The sequence below is a fragment of the Perna viridis genome, chromosome 2 (genome assembly GCF_037379345.1).
Source record: "Perna viridis isolate PV_CMFRI_1.1 ecotype Kerala chromosome 2, ASM3737934v1, whole genome shotgun sequence".
Lineage (NCBI taxonomy): Eukaryota > Metazoa > Mollusca > Bivalvia > Mytilida > Mytilidae > Perna > Perna viridis.
The window spans coordinates 10,568,193-10,592,244 of record NC_142446.1 but is presented as its reverse complement, the minus strand read 5'-3'; the positions used below and the strand labels follow the sequence as shown (position 1 = coordinate 10,592,244).

Genomic DNA, 24,052 nt, shown 5'->3' with positions numbered 1-24,052 from the left:
GTTTTCAAAATATTGGCTGAAACTGCTAAAAACAAAATTTTTTGCCTTTCAAGGGCATTAACACTAACAAGGAGTCGTCCAACAAGTTTGATTCCTGCAAACTTTCATAGGCTTCATCATAGGATCATTTCAGCAATTGAAAGTTTCATTCTATCTATCATGGTTTTCAAGATATTGGCTGAAAACTGTAAAAAAAAAAGACATTTTTCACCTTTTAAGGGCAATAACTCTTAAAATGGGTTGTCTGACAACAGATCCCTGGAAACTCTTGTAGGCCTTATAATAAGGATCATTTCAGGAATAAAAGAATTCGACTAAACCTAACAGTTTTGGAGATATGAGCGAAAAACTACTGTCTGACCCCAACATTCTAGGTTTTGGTAATGGCGCCACGTTTTTTGACAAATCAAAAATCCCCACATCAGTTCTTTGCAAAATACCCTAAGGAACATTCATACTAAGTTTGGTTCCAATTAGTCAAGTAGTGTCAGAGGATAAGATTTTTGAACGAAATAACATTAACAAAAGAACAGCATTCCAATGCCACCCACATAAAAAAAAGTGCAGAAAACTGTAAATTCCAAGGTCAATAACTTCAGTAAAAATCATTCAACTGTAACCAAAGTAAAACTTAGTATGTAACTCTTTATGATAATGCCACAAACGAAAGATAAAATCAATTGGCAAAAGCATTACAAAGAAAAGTGCGTAAAACTGTAAATTCACTGAAATTTTCCAAGTCCAAAGGCCATAAGTTCAGTAAAAATCATTCAACTGTAACCAAAGTTAATCTTAATATGTAACTCTTCATAATAAGGCCACATACCAAAAACAAGCTTATTTGGTAAAAGCATTATAAAAAAAGTGCGGAAAACGAGGATGGATGGATGGACGCCCTGTATTTATATGTCCCCTCACGATGTGTCAAGAGGGACAAAAACAGCAAAAAAACATCTAAAAAGGGCAACAATTCCAATATGGCTGAACAGATTAACACAAAAATTTGACCAGAGATAGATCTGGTCATGCAGGACACTTTTATCCATGTCAAAATTTGGCTACACCAAAGTATTTGGAGATATATGCAAAAAACTATTGTCTGACCCCTATGATCTATTTTTAGTACTATAAAGATTCTGTGAAAGTTTCATTCAATTTCATTCAGTGTATACAAATGTAAGAGGAGTAACGGATAAGAAATGGGTTCCCCTTTGTAATGGAAGGGAGGATGGAAGGCTGGACATCCCTATCACTACATACTCCCATTTACAAGCAAATGGGGGTACAATTAGGAAATGTCATGGGTTCTTTTCAGGATGAATGAAAATGTTAGCGTTTTTTTTCTAAAGATTTTTGCACGTAAGGACTGATTAAAGCAGTATTTTTCTACAGTTAATGGGAATACTTTCAACAATTAGTCAAGTGCTGGATTATTACCTACCCATTTTTTTGGGAGCTGGTTTTGCAGAGGATTTACTTGGACTAGATAACTTTGCTGAATTCTTCATCCACTGTGGTAAAGTTCTTGTCTTTTCGATTGGCAGTGCCATTTCCTTTCCTCCTGGTGGTTTAACAACTCTGTCATCTTTCTATAATGTCAAAATAAATGATAGAGTCAATTAAAAAATACATTCATCAGTTGAAAGGTTAACATATTCTCCATATATCTGTTTACAGTTTTATTGACAGTTTGAAGGTAGCTATGACAATTATTCAGCAGCATTCCATATTCCATAACTTGATCAAAGCTTCTCTGGCTTCAATGCATTTAATTAAGATTATGGGAGAATTGTACATAGCAATATATTATAGTCTCTTACTGGCTGCAAAATGAAAATGAAAGGACTATAACTGTGGCAAAGTAACACATCCAACAATAATTTAAACTAAATCCACCTGAAAATTGAAAAAAAAAGCTGCTCCCAGGAGCCTGAATCGCTCACCTGGTTAATTTTTTTGTCTTTCAAGGACAATAACTCTAATTAGGAGCTGTCTAACTAATTTGACTCAATGGAGATATCAGTAGGACTTATCATAAGGATCGTTTGGGCCACAATTTTTTAATTTGTTCGTTTACAGATTTTTGATTGGATGGAATTGGGTCGGTCAGTCAGAAAAAAATAAAAAATAAAATGGGAACCAGAAAATACATTTCTACTTTTTATACCCTAAGTACATAAAACTTTTAAACAAATTAAATTTACTTGTTTTTTTCAATTTCAAAAACACATTAAAAATAGTAATTTGTACTTAATTGGAAGACAATGAAACTTGTCTTTTTTCGTTATGATTTCCCTTTAAAATTATCCAGTGATTTAAAAATTGTTTATAAAATTTCAATAATTACGGAGGGTAAAATGTTCTTCAGAAAAAAAAGGCAATAAATTGTGTTGTAACTGAATTTTCTCAATTGTTTTATAAGCCCTCTTGCATATTTCCACACACAACTTCATAGCTTTGATTTTCCTGCCAATTATCTGCCCTTAATATATCTACTTCCTGTTGAGAATGAAAACAAACCCACGAGATTTTTAAACTCTTAAATCATTTACAGGAACTGTTCTTTTCAATAAAAGAACTTTGGATTTTATCATCTCTAGTCAGTGTTAACTTGTTTCCTGAACTACAAAAACCTTTAAACATGATTTAATTGAAGTGGTGAAATTTATGCAGCCATTTTCATCCAATCTTCTCACTGACTTGACTTGACTATGAACAAAACTAGAAGCAGGCGTTGTCCGTAACTTTATTTAAAAAAAGTAGATGTTACAATTTTGCACTTGCCAATATTTTTTTTATAGTCCATGGCAGCAAAAAATAATTATTAGAAAAATGAAATTTCAATTTTATTTTTTTCCCCTAGCTGGAAAAATTGGGTCGACAGATCTGTAAACCAACAAATTAAAAAACTGTGTCCTTAATCAATTGACAGTTTCATTCTATCTACTACAGTTTTCAAGATAATGGCTGCCTTTCAAGGGCAATAACTCTAAAAGTAGTCCAAAAACTTTGATCCCCACAAACTTTTGTAGGCCTTATAATAAGGATCATTACAGCAATGAAAAGAATTTGGCTAAACCTAACAGTTTTGGAGATATATGAGAACAACTACTGTCTGACCCCTATGTTCTATTTAGGTAATGTGGCCATGTTTTTCAATGGATAAAAAATCCCCATATCAGTTCTATGCAGGACACCCCAAGAAACATTCCTACCCAGTTTGGTTCCACTTGGTCAAGTAGTGTAAGAGGAGAAGAGTTTTGAAAAATTGTTAATGATGATGACAGATGTCGGACACAGGTGCCAACAGCTTAAATTTTTGCCTTTCAAGGGCAATAACTCTATTGTTGCCTGACAATTTGAGACAGAGAGGAATTTGGTAGTACTTATCATAAGGATCATTTCATCAATTGAAAGTTACTTTTTAATCTATCACAGTTTTGAAGATATTGACTGAAAACTACTAAAAACATCATTTTTCACCTTTCAAAGACAATAACTCTAACAATAAGTCATCTGACAACTTTGAACCAAAACAGACTTTTGTAAGCCTTATAATGAGGATCATTTCAGCAATTGAAAGAATTTGGCTAAACCTATCGATATTGGCGATACATGCAAAAAAACTTCTGTCTGACCCAATATTCTATTTTTAGTGATGGTAGCATGTTTTTCAATGGATCAAAAATACTCACATCAGTTCTATGCAGAACTTACTAAGGTACAGTCATACCAAGTTTGGTTCTGATTGGTCAAGTAGTATTAGAGGAGAATATTTTTGAAAGAAATAACATTAAAAATGTGGCAAAATGTTGAAAAAGGGCAATAACTCTAACATGGCTTAACGTAAAAGATCAACTGAAAGTCGACAATGAACCTCATGATATACTAGCGATACCTAGAATTCCAGGAAAAGATAATGACATTAGACCTGCCATTGTAAAGATGAGAAATACCTAAGTCAAGGTGAAAGTGACGAGAGCTAAAAAAGGACTTCAATAAGCAGTTTAATTCCATAATGATATAACTTGGTACTGATGACAAGACTAAAGAACACTGAAAAATTCAAAAATGTATGGTTTTATAACTGCAGTGTTTACGCTAAGACTGAAGAAGGGAGAAGAAAAAGATATGATTTATCTGACAATTTTGAGGAGAAGTTGAGAAAAGTTTAAAACTTTATAAAAATTTAATTCTGATTGTGCCTAATGACAGTTCAATCAAATATAAGTAATGTTTTGTTTTTCAATATATTTTTCTTTTTAGTTACTTTATATTAGAAAGCGAAATGTTTAAATGCTTTAGGACAAGTCATTAACTATTCAATATTTCTATTTAGATTAACTTAAATTAACATCAACTTTACAGATGAATTTAAAATAACAGGTGAATAGTTATTGTCAAAGAAAGTAATTTATGTTAATACATTTATAATAAAATATTGCAATTATTATCCTTTATATTTTAAGATTCAACTGATCGTGTGATAAAGCCACATTTAATTGTGGAGGTCAAAGTCAAAGGGAGATAATCATATTGATAACTTTAGTTTTCTTAAATTTTTGTCAACAACCAATATCAGTGTTTCCTTCTGTTCAATTTATTTTATTTTAATGAGATAAGGTCAACCTCATGGTCAATGGTTGAATTAAAGAAAAATGAAAACAACACTTTTGAATTCTTCATCCAAGATGTAAAATGCTTACATAAGTACATAAACTGAGTCAATATAACAAACAGTCATATGGTAGAGTTGTGCAAATTACCATAAGTGACCATCTTTTGTGAGTTTGTGATCTATATAATCTATAAATACGGGTGATAATATTACAATTTTATCTATGAATGTTAGGGGTATAATGTCAAAGCCTAAAAAGAGAATAGAATTTTTTTTTTAACTGGGTTCAAAGCATAAACACATCTAGAGCTTGTTTACAAGAGACACATAGCACTAGTAAAGTTATGGGGAGATGAATGGGGAGATAACTGTGATTTTAGTCACTGTAATAGTAGATGCGCTGGTGTTTGTATCTTGACGTTAAAGTACATAAATCTGTTATTAATAGTAATGGTCAGTTTTTATTACTTGATATTAGTTTATATGACCAATATATAAGACTTGTTTGTTTATATGGTTATAACATAGATAAGTCTGACTTTTTTGTTGAAATTCATCAAAACATATTGCCATTAATAAATACTTCAATCATACGCGGTGATTGGTATAATACTTCAATCATACACGGTGATTGGTATATTGTCCCAGATTATGGCTTAGGTACTCATAATGTACTTCACAACAGAAATCCTAATTTGAAGGAAAAGATAGAAGAGATATCTGAATCTCTTGAATTGATTGACCCATGGAGAACTTGTTATCCCGATGAAAAAAGTTTACTTGGCGGCAAAAAAATCCTATAAAGCAAAGTAGACTTGATTATTTTCTAATAATTGAGGATATTTTTGCTTTGATGAAAAATACAAAAATAATACCAGGTTATGGAACAGATCATTCTGCCATTTGTTTCACCTTTTCTGCAAGTCTTTCAAAAAGGGGTAGAGGGTATTGGAAATTTAATTCTCAATTACTGAGGGACATAGAATATGTTCAATTAGTAAAGTCTTGTATAACTGATACGGTATCAGTACATTATGAGTCTGGAGATATTGATGACTACCTTACTGTGAAGCTTAATTGTAACGACCAATAATTTTTTGAAGCTTTTAAAAATGAAGATAAGGAGTTCTTCAATATCTTACAGCATATCAAAATCAAAAAAAGAAAAATTGGAGTACAAACAAATTGAGAGAGATATTTTTAATTTAGAAAATATTATGAATTCTAACTCCTCAGAGCAAACTAACACATTATTGAACAATAAACAAAATGAACTTGAAAGAAAAAGGGAAAAGATGGTAGAAGGAATATTACTTAGATCAAAAGCCACTTGGCGTGAACATGGAGAGAAATGTTCACAATAGTTTTGTAAATTAGAAAAGAAAAATTTTGTTAAAAAAACTATTTCAGAGATTATCAATGATAATGGAGAGCATATAACTGATCAGAATGAAATTTTAAAACAGCAGCAAAACTTTTATAAAACTTTGTATCAAAAGAAAAATATAAATGCTAAGGATGAAACACTTTTTTAATCACAATGTTAAACTCACTGATGATCAACGGAATTCATGTTAGGGAAACATAACTTCTGCTGAGTGTGCTGAAGCTTTAAAAAACATGACCAATGGTATAACTCCAGGGTCGGACGGATATACAGTTGATTTTTATTATTTTTTTGGAAAAAAATATTAGACCTTTTGTATATAGATTATTACATTTTGGCTATGAAACTGGAAATCTTTCATAATTCCAGTATCAAGGTATCATTACATGTATTCCAAAAGATGGTAAAGATAGAAGATTTATAGCTAATTGGAGACCAGCATTATTAGTGATACCCAGAAAGGTTTCATGAAAGGCAGATTTATAGGTGAAAATACTTGGTTGTTATATGACTTAATGCATCATCTAGAACAACATGATATAACTGGTTTAGTTGACTTTGAAAAAGCTTTTGATTCCATAGAATGGGATTTTTTGCTTAATGCTTTCAAAAGCCTTAATTTTGGTAACTGCTTTTGTAAATGGTTTGAGACTTTATCATAATGCCCATAGCAGTGTCATAAACAATGGACATATTTCTAGTTATTTCAAGCTTGAGCGAGGTTGTCGACAGGGAGATCCATTGTCCCCCTACTTATTATTATTGGGGTAGAACTTTTATCCATAAAGATGAAATCTGATCCTAGTATTAAAGGCATTACGGTCAATAACAAAGAGTCTTTCATAAGTCTGATGATACATTTGTGGTCTTGGATGGGGGGTTCACATTCATTAAAATCTACATTACAATGTTTTGATTCTTTCTATAAAGTCTCTGGGTTGAAAATGAATGCATCCAAGACTAGAGCTGTATGGATAGGTAATAGAAATTATTCCGATCAAATAATATGTCCAGAGTTCAATCTTCAATGGTCATATTCTAACTTTAAACTATTAGGTACAGATTTTTTACTTGATCTAAGCAAATATTAGACATAAATTTTACTAAGAAAATAAGAGGTATCATCCATCCTTTTGAGTTGGCATCATAGGAAGCTCACTATGTTAGGAAAGATTACAGTAATCAAAAGTTTGGCATAGTGAAAACTTATTCATTTATTGACTGCTTTACCAAATCCATCAGAGTTAAAACTCAACAAGATTAACTCTACATTTTATAATTTCATGTGGGATGGTAAAGCTGAGAAAATTAAGCGAAATACTTTAGTAGGTGAATACTCTCAAGGTAGTTTAAAGATGGTTCACCTCCAGTCATTCATAACTTATCTAAAAATAAGTTGGTTTAAAAGATTTATGGAAAATCCAAATGGAGACTGGCAAAATATTTTACTATTTGAACTTAAAACATTTGGAGGAAACCGTGTTCTACATCTCCAAAAAGATAAATTAAAAGAAGTTGCATTTTGTGTAAAAATCCTTTTTGGAGAGATGTACTTGATGGTTTGTCAAAAGTAAAAACATTGGTACAAGAGCTCAAAAGATGTACTCTCATTAGACATTCTCAATTTTGTTAATATAGATCAGGTCAAACATTTAACTGGAAGAACTACGGTGTTCAACATATTAAGGATATCTTCAATTTTCATATCCTAAAATCAGGCATTTAACACATAAAAAATAACTTCATATATTATTACAGTCTGCTATTAAACATTCCAACATGGATGAAAGGACTGTTGAAAGGATTGACAAGTTTTAATGCTGACACTTTTGAACCATGTGATGTTTTTCTTGAAAGTATCAAGAAACACAAAAAGTTCAAATTTTTGTACAGACAATTTGTTCAAAATATACTAAACTTGCCCTAACAAATTTTTTTGAAGTGGGAGAAAACTTTGAGAGTTGAGATCATAGACTGAAATTTCATAAATCATGTAGACATCCTTATCTGAAAAACTTTCAGTTTAAACTTCTTCATAGAGCTGTTGCCACAAACTCCTGGTTATGCAGAATTTAACTTGTCAATAGTAAGTTTTGTGCTTTTTGTAAAACAAATGAAGAAACCATTGAACATTTATTTTTGTATGTCCTATTATCCATTCTTATTGGGTATCTTTTACACATCATCTTCAATGGTATTATGAAAATTTTACTTTAAAGAAAGAACAAGTGATTCTTGGATATACTGAAGATAGATTTTAAAATTTTTTGTTCATCATAGCCAAAAACTATATATACAAATGTAAATTTGATTTAAGAATGCCTACTATCAGAGAACTGATAAATAGAATTAAGAAATATCATTCCTTTGAGAAATACATAGCAGAAAAAACCACACTATACATAAATTCAATGATTTCTGGACCCTGCTACATCATATTTTCCCCCACCAACAATATGATTATATTTAATTTCAAGTATTTCTTTGTTATGCCTAATATATTTTTATCAAGACACAAAAATAAACAAGAATGAATGTGTGAGCGATAGATGTATGAGATCAGGTACCCTAATAGATTAAAAATATATTTTTGATATAAAATGAAAACTGTATATATAGCCAAAATATAAGAAATAGTGTATACACTTTGTTAGGTTTTACACACTACCTCTATAATTTTATATGTAAAACCCTGATACACCTTAGTCTGGTGGTTTTGTAGAGAGTATTTGTAAAATCCTGACTATTCTTGAAAACAAATAAAAAATAAAAAAACATGGCTTAACGGTTCAAAATGAATATTGAACCAAAGATAGATTTGATGCTGATGAACACTTTTAATCAGTCAGAATTTAGTTAAACCTAACAGTTTTAGAGATATATGCGAAAAACTACTGTCTGACCCCTATGTTCTATTTTTAGTAACTGCAGCCATGTTTTTCAACCAATCAGAAATCCCCAAATAAGTTCTATGCAGGATACCCCAAGAAACATTCATACCAAGTTTGGGTTCAATTGGTCAAATAGTGTAAGAGGAGAAGAGTTTTGAAAAATTGTTAACGACGGATGACAGACAATGGACGCCAAGTGATGTCAATAGCTCACATGGCCTCAAGTCTAAGGACAGAGACTACAATAAAATATCAGTGAATCAGAACACCAAGTCTAAATACAGAGACTACAAAACATTAGTGAATCAGAGCAACAACTTTAAAAACAGTGAATACAATAAAACATCAGTGAATCAGAACAACTCTAGGGACAGAACAAAAAATGACATCAGTGAATCACAGCACCAAGTCCAAGAACAGAGACTACAATAAAATATCAGTGAATCAGAACAAGTCTAAATACAGAGACTACAATAAAACATCAGTGAATCAGAGCACCAACTTTGAAGACAGTGACTACAATAAAACATCAGTGAATCAGAACAACAACTCTAGGGACCGAACAAAAAATGACATCAGTGAATCAGAGCACCAAGTCTAAATACAGAGACTACAAAACATCAGTAAATCAGAGCACCAACTTTAAAGACAGTGACTACAACAAAACATCAATGAATCAGAACAAATTTTCATGAAATTTTGTTCAGTTGTTTCTAAGGAATTGGGTTTTAGATACAAATACCAAATTCCAAAGTTGAAAAAGGCATAACTCCCACTAAATTTAGCAGATCAATAATTAAATTTACTTCAGATTTAAAAATTAGTGTGATGTTTTTATTATTTTTTAAATTTTTTTAATTCTGATCTTTGTATATATATAAAAAAAATCAAATAATACTTTAGATCAGACATAACAGCAATAACTAATTGGAATTGCAGCAATCACTACTTCTTGTAGTTTTGTAAGAAATAAGAACATATAGCATTTGTTTCAGTATAATGTCTACCAATGTAATTTGGTGTCAAAAGCATTTGCCTATAATTCCCTTGAAGTCAGTTTGCTTTTGTATACAATTATAATCGATACTTTTCTTTAAAAAAAAGCCATGTGCTAATTCATGAGACAACACATTTCCTAAATTCTAACCAGCGCTCACTGTTCATGGCTTTTTCAAGAAAGTTTTATTACTTGCATGTTGTTGTGTGACTACTAAATAGACAAACCTGAAGAACATTTGATGCTGCATCTAAAGCAAGATTGCAAAATTTTTCTATCCCTTCTAGTTATAAAGATATGACATATCACCTAAACCAACTTGGCAAGTAACTACCATATGATGTGGCTTATCTGCCAAATACTATACAACTGCGAAGGGCTGTTACAGTAAAACATATGAGGGACGGGGGAAGGCACTTTTATTCTTTGTATATGGGTGGGTGTTCAGGTCTCTTCACAAAATAAAATACAAAACATAAACAGAACTTCTGTTGGTGGCTCCCCTTGTGAGAAAGTGCTTTTCCCGGGAACCTCATTTCTTTTAACGGAACAACCCTAAGACTTACCTTAAGGGGGTCTTTCTTTTTTGGTGTTGATTCTGAAAGTAAGTGTAAACAATGAGAAATAATTGCTTAATGTCAATATACCAAATATGTCTCATGCATGTTCCCAATCCAATCCAAAAATGATACTGCTAAAACAACAAAATGACCAAGAGCAACACAAACTGCCCTACTGCAGATTTCATACCCATATCTAAAGGGGCAATTTATGCCTTTCAAGGGCAATAACTCTAACAAGGAGTTGTCTGACAATTCTCACTCAAAGAAAACTTTGGTAGGACTTATCACAAAGATCATTTCATCAATGGAAAGTTTCATTTTTTCTATTTTAGTTAACAAGATACTGGCTGAAAACTGATAAAAACATCATTTTTCGCCTTTCAAGGGCAATAATTCCAGCAAGGAGCCATCCAACATGGCAACAACTTTGATTTCCACACATTTTTGTAGGCCTTATCATAACTATCATTTCAGCAATTGAAGTTTCTGTCTATCTACATGTATCATAGATTTCAAGTTATCAGCTGAAAACCGCAAAAAAACAAACACCATTTTCCACCTTTTAAGGGCAAGAACTCTAATAAGGACTCATCTGACAACTTTGACACATTGCAGACTTTTGTAAGCCTTATAATAAGGATCATTTCAGCAATGATAGAATTCGGCTAAACCTATATATGTGAAAAACATCTGTCTGACACCTCTGTTCTATTTTAAGTCATGGCAACCATGTTTTTTGACAGATAAACCTACATCATTTCTATGCAGAACACACTAAGGAATAATCATACCAAGTTTAGATCGTAATGGTCTAGTAGTTTCAGAGGAATAGATTTTTTAAAGACATAACATTAAAAATAGGGAAAAAATATTTTAAAAAATGGCAATAAGTCCAACATGTCAAAAATTTGACCAGGGATAGATCCCAGCAAGCTAAACACTTTAACCAGTCAGAATTTGGCTAAACTTTTTGGCTAACGGTTTTAGAGATATATGCCAAAAACTTCTGTTTGACCCCTATGTTCTATTTTAAGTAATTGTTGCCATGTTTTTCAACAGATAAAAAATCCCCAGATTAGTTCTATGCAGAATACCCTAAGATACATTTGTATCTAGTTTGGTTTTAATCGGTCAAGTTGTGTCAGAGGAGAAGATTTTTGAAAGAAATAACATTAAAAATACCAAAAAACGTAATTGGCGAGGCGAGCTAAAAAATGAATGAGGGCTAGTAGAAATTTGGTTTATACATATATATAGGAAATTATTTTAAAATGCAACAAAAATTTGTCTGTTGGCAGATGAACACAGACCAGGTGAATGCAGAATAATGGATGGGTGTTAAAAATTGTTTTACCTTCCGTTGATGTATTGTCTTTAGATCCACTGAAATAAATAAAAGCAATTATAGCATAAACTGACACTGACGTGTGGTGATGATCTATAGTATCACAATAAAGCTTAGGATGTGTGCTTCAAAAGTATTTGTACTTTGTTACAAATGTATATGAAAAGTTTGAAAATTTGTTACATGTGATTAAATTGTCTACATCCTGTGATGTTACATATGCATAATTTGATTTTAGAAGTAACACACTTTCTGATTGGACAAAAAACTTTGACTATCATCTTATAAATCAAATTTTGTTACGTGACTGTGTTGTCATTTACCTTTTTTGATGACTTACTTGTTAAATTTTGAAACTAGAAACAAACAATTTGGAATAACTGATACATTTTTTTCTGTTAATTTGAAATAATGTCAATCTTGAAAATAAACCCTTCCGAGGTTATGCAGTGATTGAGGTTATATCTTTATAAACAGAAAAAAATAACAGTGGTTTTTAAAGTAGTTCTTAATAAACAGAAGCATGGAGACAACTTACTCGCACATGTAAATAACTATGCATATTGTATCCATGTGTGAGTAATTTGTCCTTATGATGTGAAATAATGTTTATATGATTTACAAAAGCTCATTTTCATAACTTCAGTCTGACGAGTAGTGTTTTACAATTTGGTTATACATGTAATAAAAAAAATGTAAAGCTACATTAACATAAAAAAATGTTCCAATAAGGTTTACATGTGTAAGTACTCTTGATCATGTCACGTGTGGATAAAAGTATCATTTATTCAAACCCATTGTGTGAAAACTTTCTACATCCATCATATCATTAATATAGCTGTTTTGGAATTCTTGTTTTCCAAGCTTACCAATGGTATAAGCTGTTAAGAAATCTTTAGTTCTACTAATTTGCAGAGCAAAAAGTAAAATACAACAAGTAAATTAATATAAACTATTATTAAAGCCAAAAAATTATGAGACCAAAGGAAAGTAATTATAAAATAAATATAAATTTTGCCATTCCAAACATTAGTATCTAAGTCCGATTGTTTATAGTGATATCTGCCTTTGGTTATGATTTACATTTATTGGTTATATCAATTTCTGGACCTCTATATTATTTTTCAGCCCAAGTTATTTTGATTGAAGATTGGAGGTTGTTATAAATGGTGGATTGCAATACTCTATATTTACAAAACTTTTTGATTCTCTTGTAATGTCTGTAATTAAGTATCGGCAATATTGGTAATAATTAAGCTACAATATGGGGCACAAAGGAGTATTCATGTATAAACAGTGTAAAAAACAGAGCAATGCTATTTTTCATGGGTGTCAGTAAATACACACCGAATTTGGCTCTGTATGGTGATATGGGCTGGATGCCGTGTAATGTAAAACAATGGACATGTGTTTTAAGAAATTGGTTTAGAGTTACCAAAATGGGTGATGAGAGAGTTAACAAAAAGGTGTTTTATGGGGTAATTCCCCAGGAAATTGGAAAGTTAAAAACTGGCAATATAAGGTTAATACGAAATTTATTAATATGGATTATTTGTGTGATACAAACTATGTTATGTCAAAATCTGTAATAAAAGATATTGAGAATAATTCTTTTGAAACGTTCAAACAAGAATGGTATTGTAAACTTATGTCAAATGATAAAAACAAACTTCGTACATACAGAAAATTTTAAAATACTTATGGTAAAGAGAATTATTTGTTAAGAAACATGCCTGGTAAATAAAGAAGTTCTTTCTCTAAATTTTGGTGTGGTGTAGCACCGATAAAAATCGAAACCGGTAGATACAGAAATTTATGTATAGAAGAAAGAACATGTTTTAACACATGCTTTTCATGTTTGAAGATGAAAAGTATGTGTTATTGGAATGTCCTTTATATGCAGATATACATAATTATTTTTTTACCCATGCCTGTTGTATATATGATGATTTTATGAACATGTCTGATGACCAAAAATTTATTTTTATGTTCAGTAATGATGTCATGCAATTTTATACTGCCAAAATCTGCCATAATGTTTTATTAAAACAAAAAAGTGAATTATATAATTAGTATTTTAATGTTGTCATTGTAGTCTCTCATAACTCTTTAAAGAATGGCTAATGTATTTTTATCAAAGTATTTTAGACTGTGCATATGCATGTACATTAGATGAGACTTTAATAAAGTATTTGTCTTGTCTTGTCTATAAAATTGTCATTAAACATCTAAATCACACAAAAAAGACAAATAAAATAACATTTCTGCTGTACAATTTCTTTTTCATCTTTCCATAAAAAAGAGTGCCTTCCACATGCATTAATGTACCTTTTCTATTTACAGCTTAAAAAGCAGGCAAATATGAAAACTAAGTGTCCAATGGCCATAATGATATGGATGATGATGCAATTATACCATCATGTGACCATACTGACTTTTTCAATCATTTAAAACATCCTCTACATGCAGTTTCATTTATTAATTTTACACATGTAGAAAAATTTTAATACCTTTTATCTGATCCATTGAATAGATTATATACTACTTTGAAAAATAGCTTGTCTGGCAACAAACTGAACACAGCACCATCTTCTAGGGCAATTTTCACATCTTTGGCTAAAGCAACGGTATTCTCTTCATCCTCATTCTTTTTAAAGAAACAAGGATTACCATGTGTCTGAAATATAACAACCAATGGCAACCATCAGGAAGACAAAATACCAAAATCATTCCATTTCATGTACCTTGTGTGTATTGCTAATGTCAACTTGATATCTTAGCAATATTTGAACCAAAACTGAAATACTTGTCAAAATCTGTAAACTTAATTTCATTAGTTATTAATAATAACTACAACAACAACATCAATGCCTTTTGCTAAGTCTGTGAAGATCTACTAAAAATCCAACAAAACTTTATTGATATTTTGTTAACAATAACACAACATTAAGTTACCCACATAATCATGCTAGGCATACCCTTACCCATGAAGTTGATCTGTAGCAGCATACAACATAGCTTACAACATATCAATTCATTCATTATAAGCCAAGATAATTGTGATCAGAGAGACAGAATGACGAGATGATTCCAATAAAACAATCATTTCTTAAGTGGGAGTATAATTATATAGTTGTTTAGTAAGTACCATTTGTATGTTTACTGTAATTGTAATATGTTTTTTTTTCACTTTGAAGAAAAAAACATTTCATAAAACAGTTCACTAATCCAGCTAATATGATTAAAGACAAAATGGGAAAAAAATTATCAGCTTACTAGAAACTAATTAGTATATGAAAACATGACCCTACTTTGAAACAACCAATTTGAAATAAAAAATTTGGGGAGGGGGGACGGGCACTAGTAAGATGCTCTAATGAGAACAAATTGTTTACTTTGATGATAGTTTCTGCACATTTTTCATATTTCAGCAACCCCATTGTTCATATGAAATGATCCACATTGGCTTAATTTTGTGTGAGTTATTAACCTTTGCAATAATGTTCAGTCATTTCATAATAACTAGACATTACCCCTAACGGAACTAATACCCCCCTGCAACTTGTTGAACCCTGTACATTTGAGGACTACTATAGACACACAATTCATATTGGACACAATTTTTATGGGGGATAAACTAAGCACTTTTGACACATAACTTTGCTGCTATTTCTAAAATACTCAACTCCAAACCACAACCAGTATTATTTTTTTTTGCCAGCAATACAATGACAGTATATAACTGCAAATTTACTTTAAATGTAAATTTCTGACAATATGCACATCACAATGTGTTAATTTAACATCCCATTACGTTTAATAACAATCCTGCAAGTTATTGAGGATGAGTTGAGGACAACAGGAGTAATTGCTACATTTTTCCCCAAGCAAAAATTCCTGACAATTTGCACATCCAAATATGGTCATCTAACATCCCATTTTAAAACAATCCTACAAGTCCTTAAAGAGGAGTTGGGGACAATGCATCAGACCAAGTTTTGCTGAAAATGCTAAACTTATAACAGCTGTCACTTCTTCAATATTTGCCCAAACATAAATTCCTGTAAGTATGCATGTCTCCATGTGCTTATATTACATCCCACAAAGTTTCATATCAATGTGCAAGCTGCTGAGAAAATAGTTTAGACAGACGGACAGATGGAACTGACATACTATATACCCCCAAAATTTGTTTAAGGGTGGTATAAACATTCAGTAAATAACATACAACACTTCAGAAAACACTTACTGGAGTTAAATACAACTTGTTGTCTTCAAAATCTAAAATACCATGATTTCTGGAGACTCTTTTATCAGAAACCTGAAAAGAGACAGGTATATCTAGATTAAAGTAACAGGGTAATATACATTAAAACTAAATCTTATGTGTTCATTGAAAGTAGTAGAAATGTTTAATTGCATTTAGATCTTGTTAATAGTCAAAATAAGACTAATTAACTTATGGTCAAGTTACCCTGACGATTGCCAAAAGGTTCTATAATCAATCAATGATGTAATGTGTTCCAGAGAGACTAGCAGTTTCAACCTTATCACCAATTTAATTTTTTTGTCAATTGAGAATGATGATGCACATGTGCAAAATGTTTTCCACTGCACTCAACAAAGTATAGAATCACCACAGTACAGCACTTAAACAAAATTGTGCATTTTTAATACCATTTTGATGTTTTCCTCTGTGCAGAACTATTGAGAACCAAAGACAAAGGGTGGCTTTATATATTCCATCACAAATGCCTACATACAATTCTTAAGATCTACCAGCCATAAAAAAAAATCACTAACAATGACCTCTTCAACTGCACTGAGACCACAAAACTATCTACAACAATCAGATAGTGGTGGTGGATCAGCCACATTCAGCTTAGAGACATAAATAGTACCATCAAGAAAACATTGACATGGACAAGTCACACCTGACAAGAAGAGAAATACTGGAAAAATGCAAAACCACTTGGAGAAGAACCATAGAGAAGGAAAGAAATGAAAATGGATGGGACAAATGGCAAGCAACAGGCTGAGATAGCAATAAATTAACAGCTTCCCGAGTCCATAAGGGTCAAGACAGGATAAGTATGGATATGTATGTATGCAGTAAATCAGAAAAATATATTGGATCTAGTCCACAAATGTTCTGAAGTAATACCAAGTAAACATAACTTCATGTACATTTTTAATTTCCTTTCAGTAAGATTGTTTGCTTTTTTCAAAACTGCCCCATCCTGTTTTAATAGGGGAAATGTTAGTCTTCTTTTCAAATTTGGAAATTTGAAACAACAGTACAATATTTTAAATTTGTAGTTTAAATCATTGATTATAGAGGATAACAAGAAAGAAACAGGTCAGAAACAATATCCTGCACTTTGACTACCAATTGGTAAATAATTTATCTTATTTTGGACATTTTTTTTGACAAAATTGAAAAAACCCTTATTTCAGAGATTATTTCAGCATACTAAATACAGAACCAATAACAGGGCATTAAGTAAGTCATTTAGCTGCCTGTTACAGCCTAAACTTTAATGCATAAGTACTTGGTATGGCATTTAACAATACAATGTTTAAGTCATATGTATCAACAGGTTAGAAACAAGTCTTAAAATTAGGGACCCCCCCCCAAAAGATATGGTTGGGGAGGATCATAAAAAGTTTTTCTTAACATGAAATACATGTATTGTAAAAAGTGTGAATATTGGTGTGTAACTTTTACAAAGGAAATATACATATATAATTTTATTTTGTTCACTTATATAAAATCAGCCCCTACCTATTATTTTTGGAAAAGTATTTCTCATTTACTGGAAAAATCTTTTTCTTTTATTTACAGAATGCAAGCCATTTTAGCAAGTTTTTCAATGGGATGTAACCCACCAACAACCTGGTTGGAGGTCTCATTGGGGAAAGGAAGAACAGTAAACATTTTTTTTTTTTTTAACTATTTTCACTTTGGTAACAAGCTAAGTGGTTAGAAGAAAGTTATTTAAAAGTACAAATATTCTTAATACCAATAAGTCAAATATTTAAAGTCTAACTAGTGACACTAGAGAGCCTGAATCTCTCACCTCGTCAAAAATAGTCTTTATAGCTTTCTAAAGCTGGACTCTTGATCTTACCATACTATTGTCACAAGAATCATTTAATCAATACAGTGCATCTTAGTTATCCATCCAGTTTACATATTATAAAATAAATCTCTGTCATTTTTTCTCTTCAAGGGCAGAAACTCCAACATTGCATTGAGCAACAGATCTTTATGAAAATTTCAGCATAGGATGGTCTCACCATATTGATCAATTTTCCCTCTAGAAAATATGGCTAAACCCTTTGCTTTTCAAGTTATTTCAATAAGTCGTCATTTTTTTATTTTTGGTGGCCATGTTTTTGATGGATAAAAAATTGTTAAGGATATCCTAACAAACATTCATGCAATGTTTGGTTACAATCCATTCTTCAAGTTGTCCAAAACGAGATTTAAAAAAAAATCCATTTCAGGACCCATAACTCATTCATTCGTCGACAGATCTTTCTGAAAATTTCGGCATAGGTCCATCCCATCATGCTGAACAATTTTACCCAAACCAGTTTTTGAGTTATTTGCATAATTTTGAAATTTGACCCCTATTGTCTATTTTTAGTAACAGTGGCCATGCTTTTCGCAATATCGGAAATCCCCAAATACAAATTGTTAAATATGTTCTATATAACGTTCATGCAAAGTTTTGTTTCAATCCATCCAGGAGTTTAAGAGGAAAAGACTTTCAAAGTTGGAAATATGAATTTCGGAAATAAATGAGTTATGGGTACTGAAATGGATTTCTTTTCCAGAATTTTTTTATTCCCAACTTTGAAAATCTTTTCCTAAACTACTGTATATACTTGTAACCAAACTTGGCATAAATGCAGTGTGGGAAACCACCACTCGCCAGCTCGCCAAATACGAGTAGATGTGTATTTTGGCGAGTTCTCACTAGCTTACACTCGTCAATTTGGCGACAGTCATTTGATTGGCAAGTTCCATGGAAAGTTAACCAGCCAACAGGTTACTTAGTAAAACATCCATACATTAAAAAAATGGTCCTTACATTTTATGAAATTTAGCTGGAATATGTCAAGTGAATTTTGGCATGATATGCACAATTTTATTGACTTGTAATGCATTGTTTACAATCTGCCATTTTAATTTCCCGAAAACGGGATGTGCAAAAACCTACGCGACGGTCCCAATCTTGTATTAGTATTCAAATGAAATTATCTTGGTAATTTAAGATTTGTTACCTTGCAAATTAGTTGTTTAGTGTGAAAATGAAAATGAACAAATGATAAACATTTTCTTGTTTCATAAGGATGAATCTGTTGAAATATAATTTTATTTTTAAAATATGAGTTCAGAAATGGAGTACTTATTTTGTTACTGTAAAGTACATGAAAAATTTCAATAGGAGGGAATATTCGAAAATTGAAAAGTTTTTGATAAATTTAAAAACAAATGAAAAGATAGTTAAGAAAGAAAAAGAAAGGCAGAAAATAGTCAAATCCAAAAGAAAACAGATGGCATGAGACCACAAATAATTTTCAAGTGCATTTCAATATACACATTTGAGCAGATTAAAAAAATTACACCGGCGCAAACTGAATAAAACTTCACTGGCCTAAAGATATGTACAAATGGGATTTTATATATAAATTGTAGAAAATTTTACCATCATTTTCTGAAATTAATACATACGACTCGGAGATCACAAATGAACCGAGTTAAAAGTCTTAAATTTTAACCTTCTTCCACTGAACCAAATCACAACTTTTAGTCAGGAATTGATTAATGAAAAAAGAATCCCATGTAACATTTAATCTATTTTCTACCAATTAGAGGCAAAACTTCAGCAAATAAGTTTCCAGTAAAAATATGAAAAAATGTATACTACCAAAGTTGGAACTATATTCGTATACAACGAAAACCAAGAGGAATTAATTTTGTTGTCGTACCTATTAGATCAGTAAATAAGCTCTCTTTGAATAATAACTGCACTCATGTCAAGATGAACCTTTTTTGACTTCAAGTACAAAGTTTCATCATGATTAGTTGAAAAATATATAAGTTATAGCAAATTTAGTATCAGTGGTACATTGCATGACTCGCATGTCCAATGGTAGAAGGAAATAAGGCCCCTCTAAAATGTACATTTTTTTTTTAATGCAATATTTTTGAGGTTTTTTACATTGGTTGCATCATAATATGTGTATTTGATGCAATGAAGTTCAGTTTACTCAAGTTCCAGCTGCTTTAAGGCCAAAAATTGGGTTTTCATACATGCAGCCATGGTCAATGCACTTTTAGACCATGTATAGGGGTACACATATGAAAACTCATTTTATGATGCTGACAATGATTTAAATTGATCAACTTCAAACATAAAGTGGTCTACACATATCAATTGTACATTAAAAACAATAAGAAAAGGTTTCAAAGCTAAAACTGTCACTCCTGGTCAATTTAAACCAGACCTGTACAGAGCTTGTTCAAGTGCGATTGTGTCCGATATTCCAAGTTAGCCTTTATTTGGGTTTTGAATGATAAAAAAACTGAAACAAATGTAAAATAATGTAAGGTTCTAAGCTTATCAGGTACATAAGCAGACAGTCAGCTGTATTTTTCCAGTTTTTCTACAAAAAATTTCATTTTTGAAACCTTACAGTGTATGCAGTACTCTAAAATTAGGTGTTTTCGAGACATCACAAGGTATATACATGTAGTGACTTACACTAGATGCATGAATATCAATGGAATGAATATGTGAGGTTTTTTCCACATTATTTATATTTACTAGCAAATACAAAAGATTCAGACCAATAAAACACATATCTGTGATTTTATAGATCCTAAGACAAGGCTGTGAAAACCCCTGATTTTGCCATATTTCACTGACTGGGTTCATAAAAATTACACTAAATTGTCAGATTTCTGCCTAAACCTTGCTCATAAAGTATGTTTTTTTGTTGATTTGATGTTCCTAGTGTATAGTTAGAGGAGAAAAACTCAAAGCTGTACAATGTTTTCCCTACTGGTCTATATTTCATACCTAGCACCCTAGCAAAAGTGCAATTTCAATGGAAAATCCCATAGAAACCATATTTTTTATTTCAATTTCAGCAAATAGAAAATAAAGGGCCAAAATCTTCGTATTTCATGTAGATTTACTGAATTCTAGAAAATAAACACCAAATTATCCCCAGCAAACACAAGCAAATAAAATTTCTGATACCCAGGCAACCCCCTTATTAGGCACGAGACCACAATTAATTTTCAAGTGCATTTCAATATACACATTTGAGCAGATTAAAAAAATTCCACGGGCGCAAACTGAATAAAACTTCTCTGGCCTAAAGATTTTATATATAAATTGTAGAAAATTTAACCATCATTTTCTGAAATTAATACATGTAACTCGGACATGGGGTAAACATGACAAATGAACCGAGTTAAAAGTCCTAAATTTTAACCTTCTTCCACTGAACCAAATCACAACTTTTAGTCAGAATTGATTAATGAAAAAAAATCCCATGTAATTTTAACCTATTTTCTACCAATTAGAAGCAAAACTTCAGCAAATAAGTTTGCAGTAAAATTATGAAAAAATGTGGAAGGTACCTACTACCAAAGTTGGAACTATATTCGTATACAACGGAAACCAAGGGGAATTAATTGTGTTCTTGTACCAGATGATAGTACAGAAAAAAACAAAAAAAATTTGGCTTGTTGAATTTCTGTTTGGCTTCCAAATCAATATTCCACTAGCCAGAATGGTAAGTTGGGGGAAAAAATGGTTTCAGGTTTCCCACACTTTAAATGTACCTTGCAAAAACCTTGGCCAATGTTACTAAAAATATACCATAGAGGTCAAATTGATTACTTTTGGAAATAACTCATAAACAAATTCTGACTGGGTAAACTTTATCAGCATTGTGTAACCTACCTTTGCCAAAATTTTCAAAAAGATCTGTTGATCAATGTTGGAGTTATTGGCCTTGAAGAGTAAAAAAATGGCAATGAGAGAATAATTTTATAATATGAAAACCGATGCTCTCTATTGATTAAATGATTCTTGTGACAATAGTACAGTATGGTCAAGGGTCCACTTTTAGAAAGCTAAAGACTATTTTAGACAAGGTGAGCGATTCAGGCTCCATTGAGCCTCTAGTTTTTTTCAAAAATATCTCTGATCCCTTTTTCATCGCTTATAATAAAATGGTCCATGCCTTACAGACCTATATAAAAAAAGTAATTTTTCAAAGCCTATAATGTTTAAGATAATTATTAAAACATACAAGAAATATTCACACTTTTAACTGAAATATAACATTTTACAATTCTTTTAAATATTTATAGCCGGGAAAAAAACATCATACTGGCCTATGAAGGGCAGACCCAAATCCGGGTTAACCTTTTTGTTCCCAACTTAATCAATCATTGTTACAAATTATGTACTTCAACTACTGTTAAGTTGTAACATAGATAACCTTTAAAAAGGAACCTCGTCCAATCTTAACCGTTTTCTCCTCAGGAACATCGATTCTGTCTCCATCGTCCAAGCATACTAACGTAATCGAGGACATAATGACATTATTTTGGACACTACCGCTAAAGAAGAGTTGTCAACACTGAACTAACGAATACAATGCAGAAATGGGATCGCAGTGGTAAAACTAGTTCAATGCATATTCAAGATGGTAGCATATTCATATAAAATCTAACGCGGTGAGTGATATTTTCGCTTTGATACAGGAAATTTGGAAGGTTTTGTTTATATTTCCTTCGAGCCTAAGCGTGGGTAACCTGTCTTCCAGTAATGACTTAATGTATCTCTTACGCTAAAGAGTCAAAAAAGAGGTTTTACGTGTAACCACAAAATATTTCCTTACAATCGAAGATAATAAGGGCCCCCTGTTCATATATGAAAAAACACACTTCAGTTATTTTATATTAGATACGACAGGAAGTGTATATTAGAATATAATATAAATTCTCTGGATACAGAATTTCATAAGACAGTTAATCCATACTGACAAGGAGATAAATATTCAACTCCTTGATGCTGGCAAGAATTTTTAGTTAAAATTCTTGATACTGACAAGGAGTTGAATATATTTAACTCCTTGACACTGGTATTTTTGCGCTTCTTTAGTTGTAATTAACAAATAATACATTTGGCACTTTGTTCGTAGAAATGAAAACAAAAACAAACAAACAAAAAAAAACACACACACAAAAGATAACACCAGAGACCTATAATTAAAGAATCGCATTAATTACAGGTCTTAGTTCGAGATTGCTCTGATGTTCAACGGCTGATTAACCAGGCGGAAAAGCTGGGGCCGTGGTACGTCCCGTATAAAAAAAAACATGGAATTTGGGTTTAAAGTTGACTGTAAATTCAAGGAAAGAGTTATTTGGTATTAAATGTACATCAGACAACACAACTGACATGAATTTCACTCTATATGAAATTTGCACACTGCTTATGATTTACAAAATTTTATAATATTTGACTCCGTGATCTTTAACTTCTTAAAGGTCAAGATCACGATATTTTTTTAGGATAATGGTGTACAGGGGTTAGAATGTTTATCTGGTGAGATTGAAAAGCATCAATATATTTATCAAATTATTTTTGCTTACATATGCTGATGACACGGTACTATTGGCAGAGTCTAAGGAGGGTTTTACAATTCCAAATTGACAGATTTCAGGAATACTGCAATCAATGGAAACTCCATGTTAACACGAATAAAACAAAAGTTATTGTATTTTCTGCGGGCCGTGTCCCTAATAATATTATTTTTTTATACAATGGAAATCCTATTGTAATTGTCAAAGAATTCACATACCTTGGTATGTTATTTACAAGATCAGGTAATTTTTCAGAAGCGAAAAAAATGAATGTTAAAAAAGCCAATAGAGCTATGTATGACGTACTTAAAAAAAGGTAGACTCAATAACTTATCTATACGAGACCAATATGATTTATTTGACAAAATCGTTAAACCCATTCTATTATATGGTTGTGAAATATAGGGGTCCACTAGTTTGGATATTATAGAGAGGGTTCACATTAAATTTTGCAAACTATTACTGAATTTCAAAAAGAGCACACCAAATTTTATGATGTATGGTCAGCTCGGTGTATATCCTTTACACGTTCACACAAAGTCACGTATGTTGAGTTATTGGGCAAACT

General features: G+C 31.5%; 1 protein-coding gene and 1 pseudogene across 3 annotated transcripts in view; one reads left to right on the top strand and one right to left on the bottom strand.

The window, feature by feature from the left end:
• Positions 1-22,686, bottom strand: part of LOC148623603 (uncharacterized) — a 37,797-nt gene extending 15,111 nt beyond the window's left edge. For 2 of the 3 annotated variants that reach the window (XM_088565521.1, XM_088565523.1), the window contains exons 1-6: positions 22,335-22,686; positions 16,051-16,122; positions 14,312-14,478; positions 11,811-11,839; positions 10,460-10,491; positions 1,442-1,589 (exon numbers count right to left, since the gene is read on the bottom strand). In XM_088565521.1, coding sequence (XP_088421647.1) covers positions 1,442-1,589; positions 10,460-10,491; positions 11,811-11,839; positions 14,312-14,478; positions 16,051-16,122; positions 22,335-22,430 — 544 coding nt within the window. In that variant the 5' untranslated portion in view covers positions 22,431-22,686. The remainder of the gene's footprint in view (positions 1-1,441; positions 1,590-10,459; positions 10,492-11,810; positions 11,840-14,311; positions 14,479-16,050; positions 16,123-22,334) is intronic. The other variant, XM_088565522.1, reaches the window with a different exon arrangement.
• LOC148623604 (uncharacterized) lies at positions 12,325-13,874 on the top strand (annotated as a pseudogene).
• Positions 22,687-24,052: the final 1,366 nt, after the last annotated feature.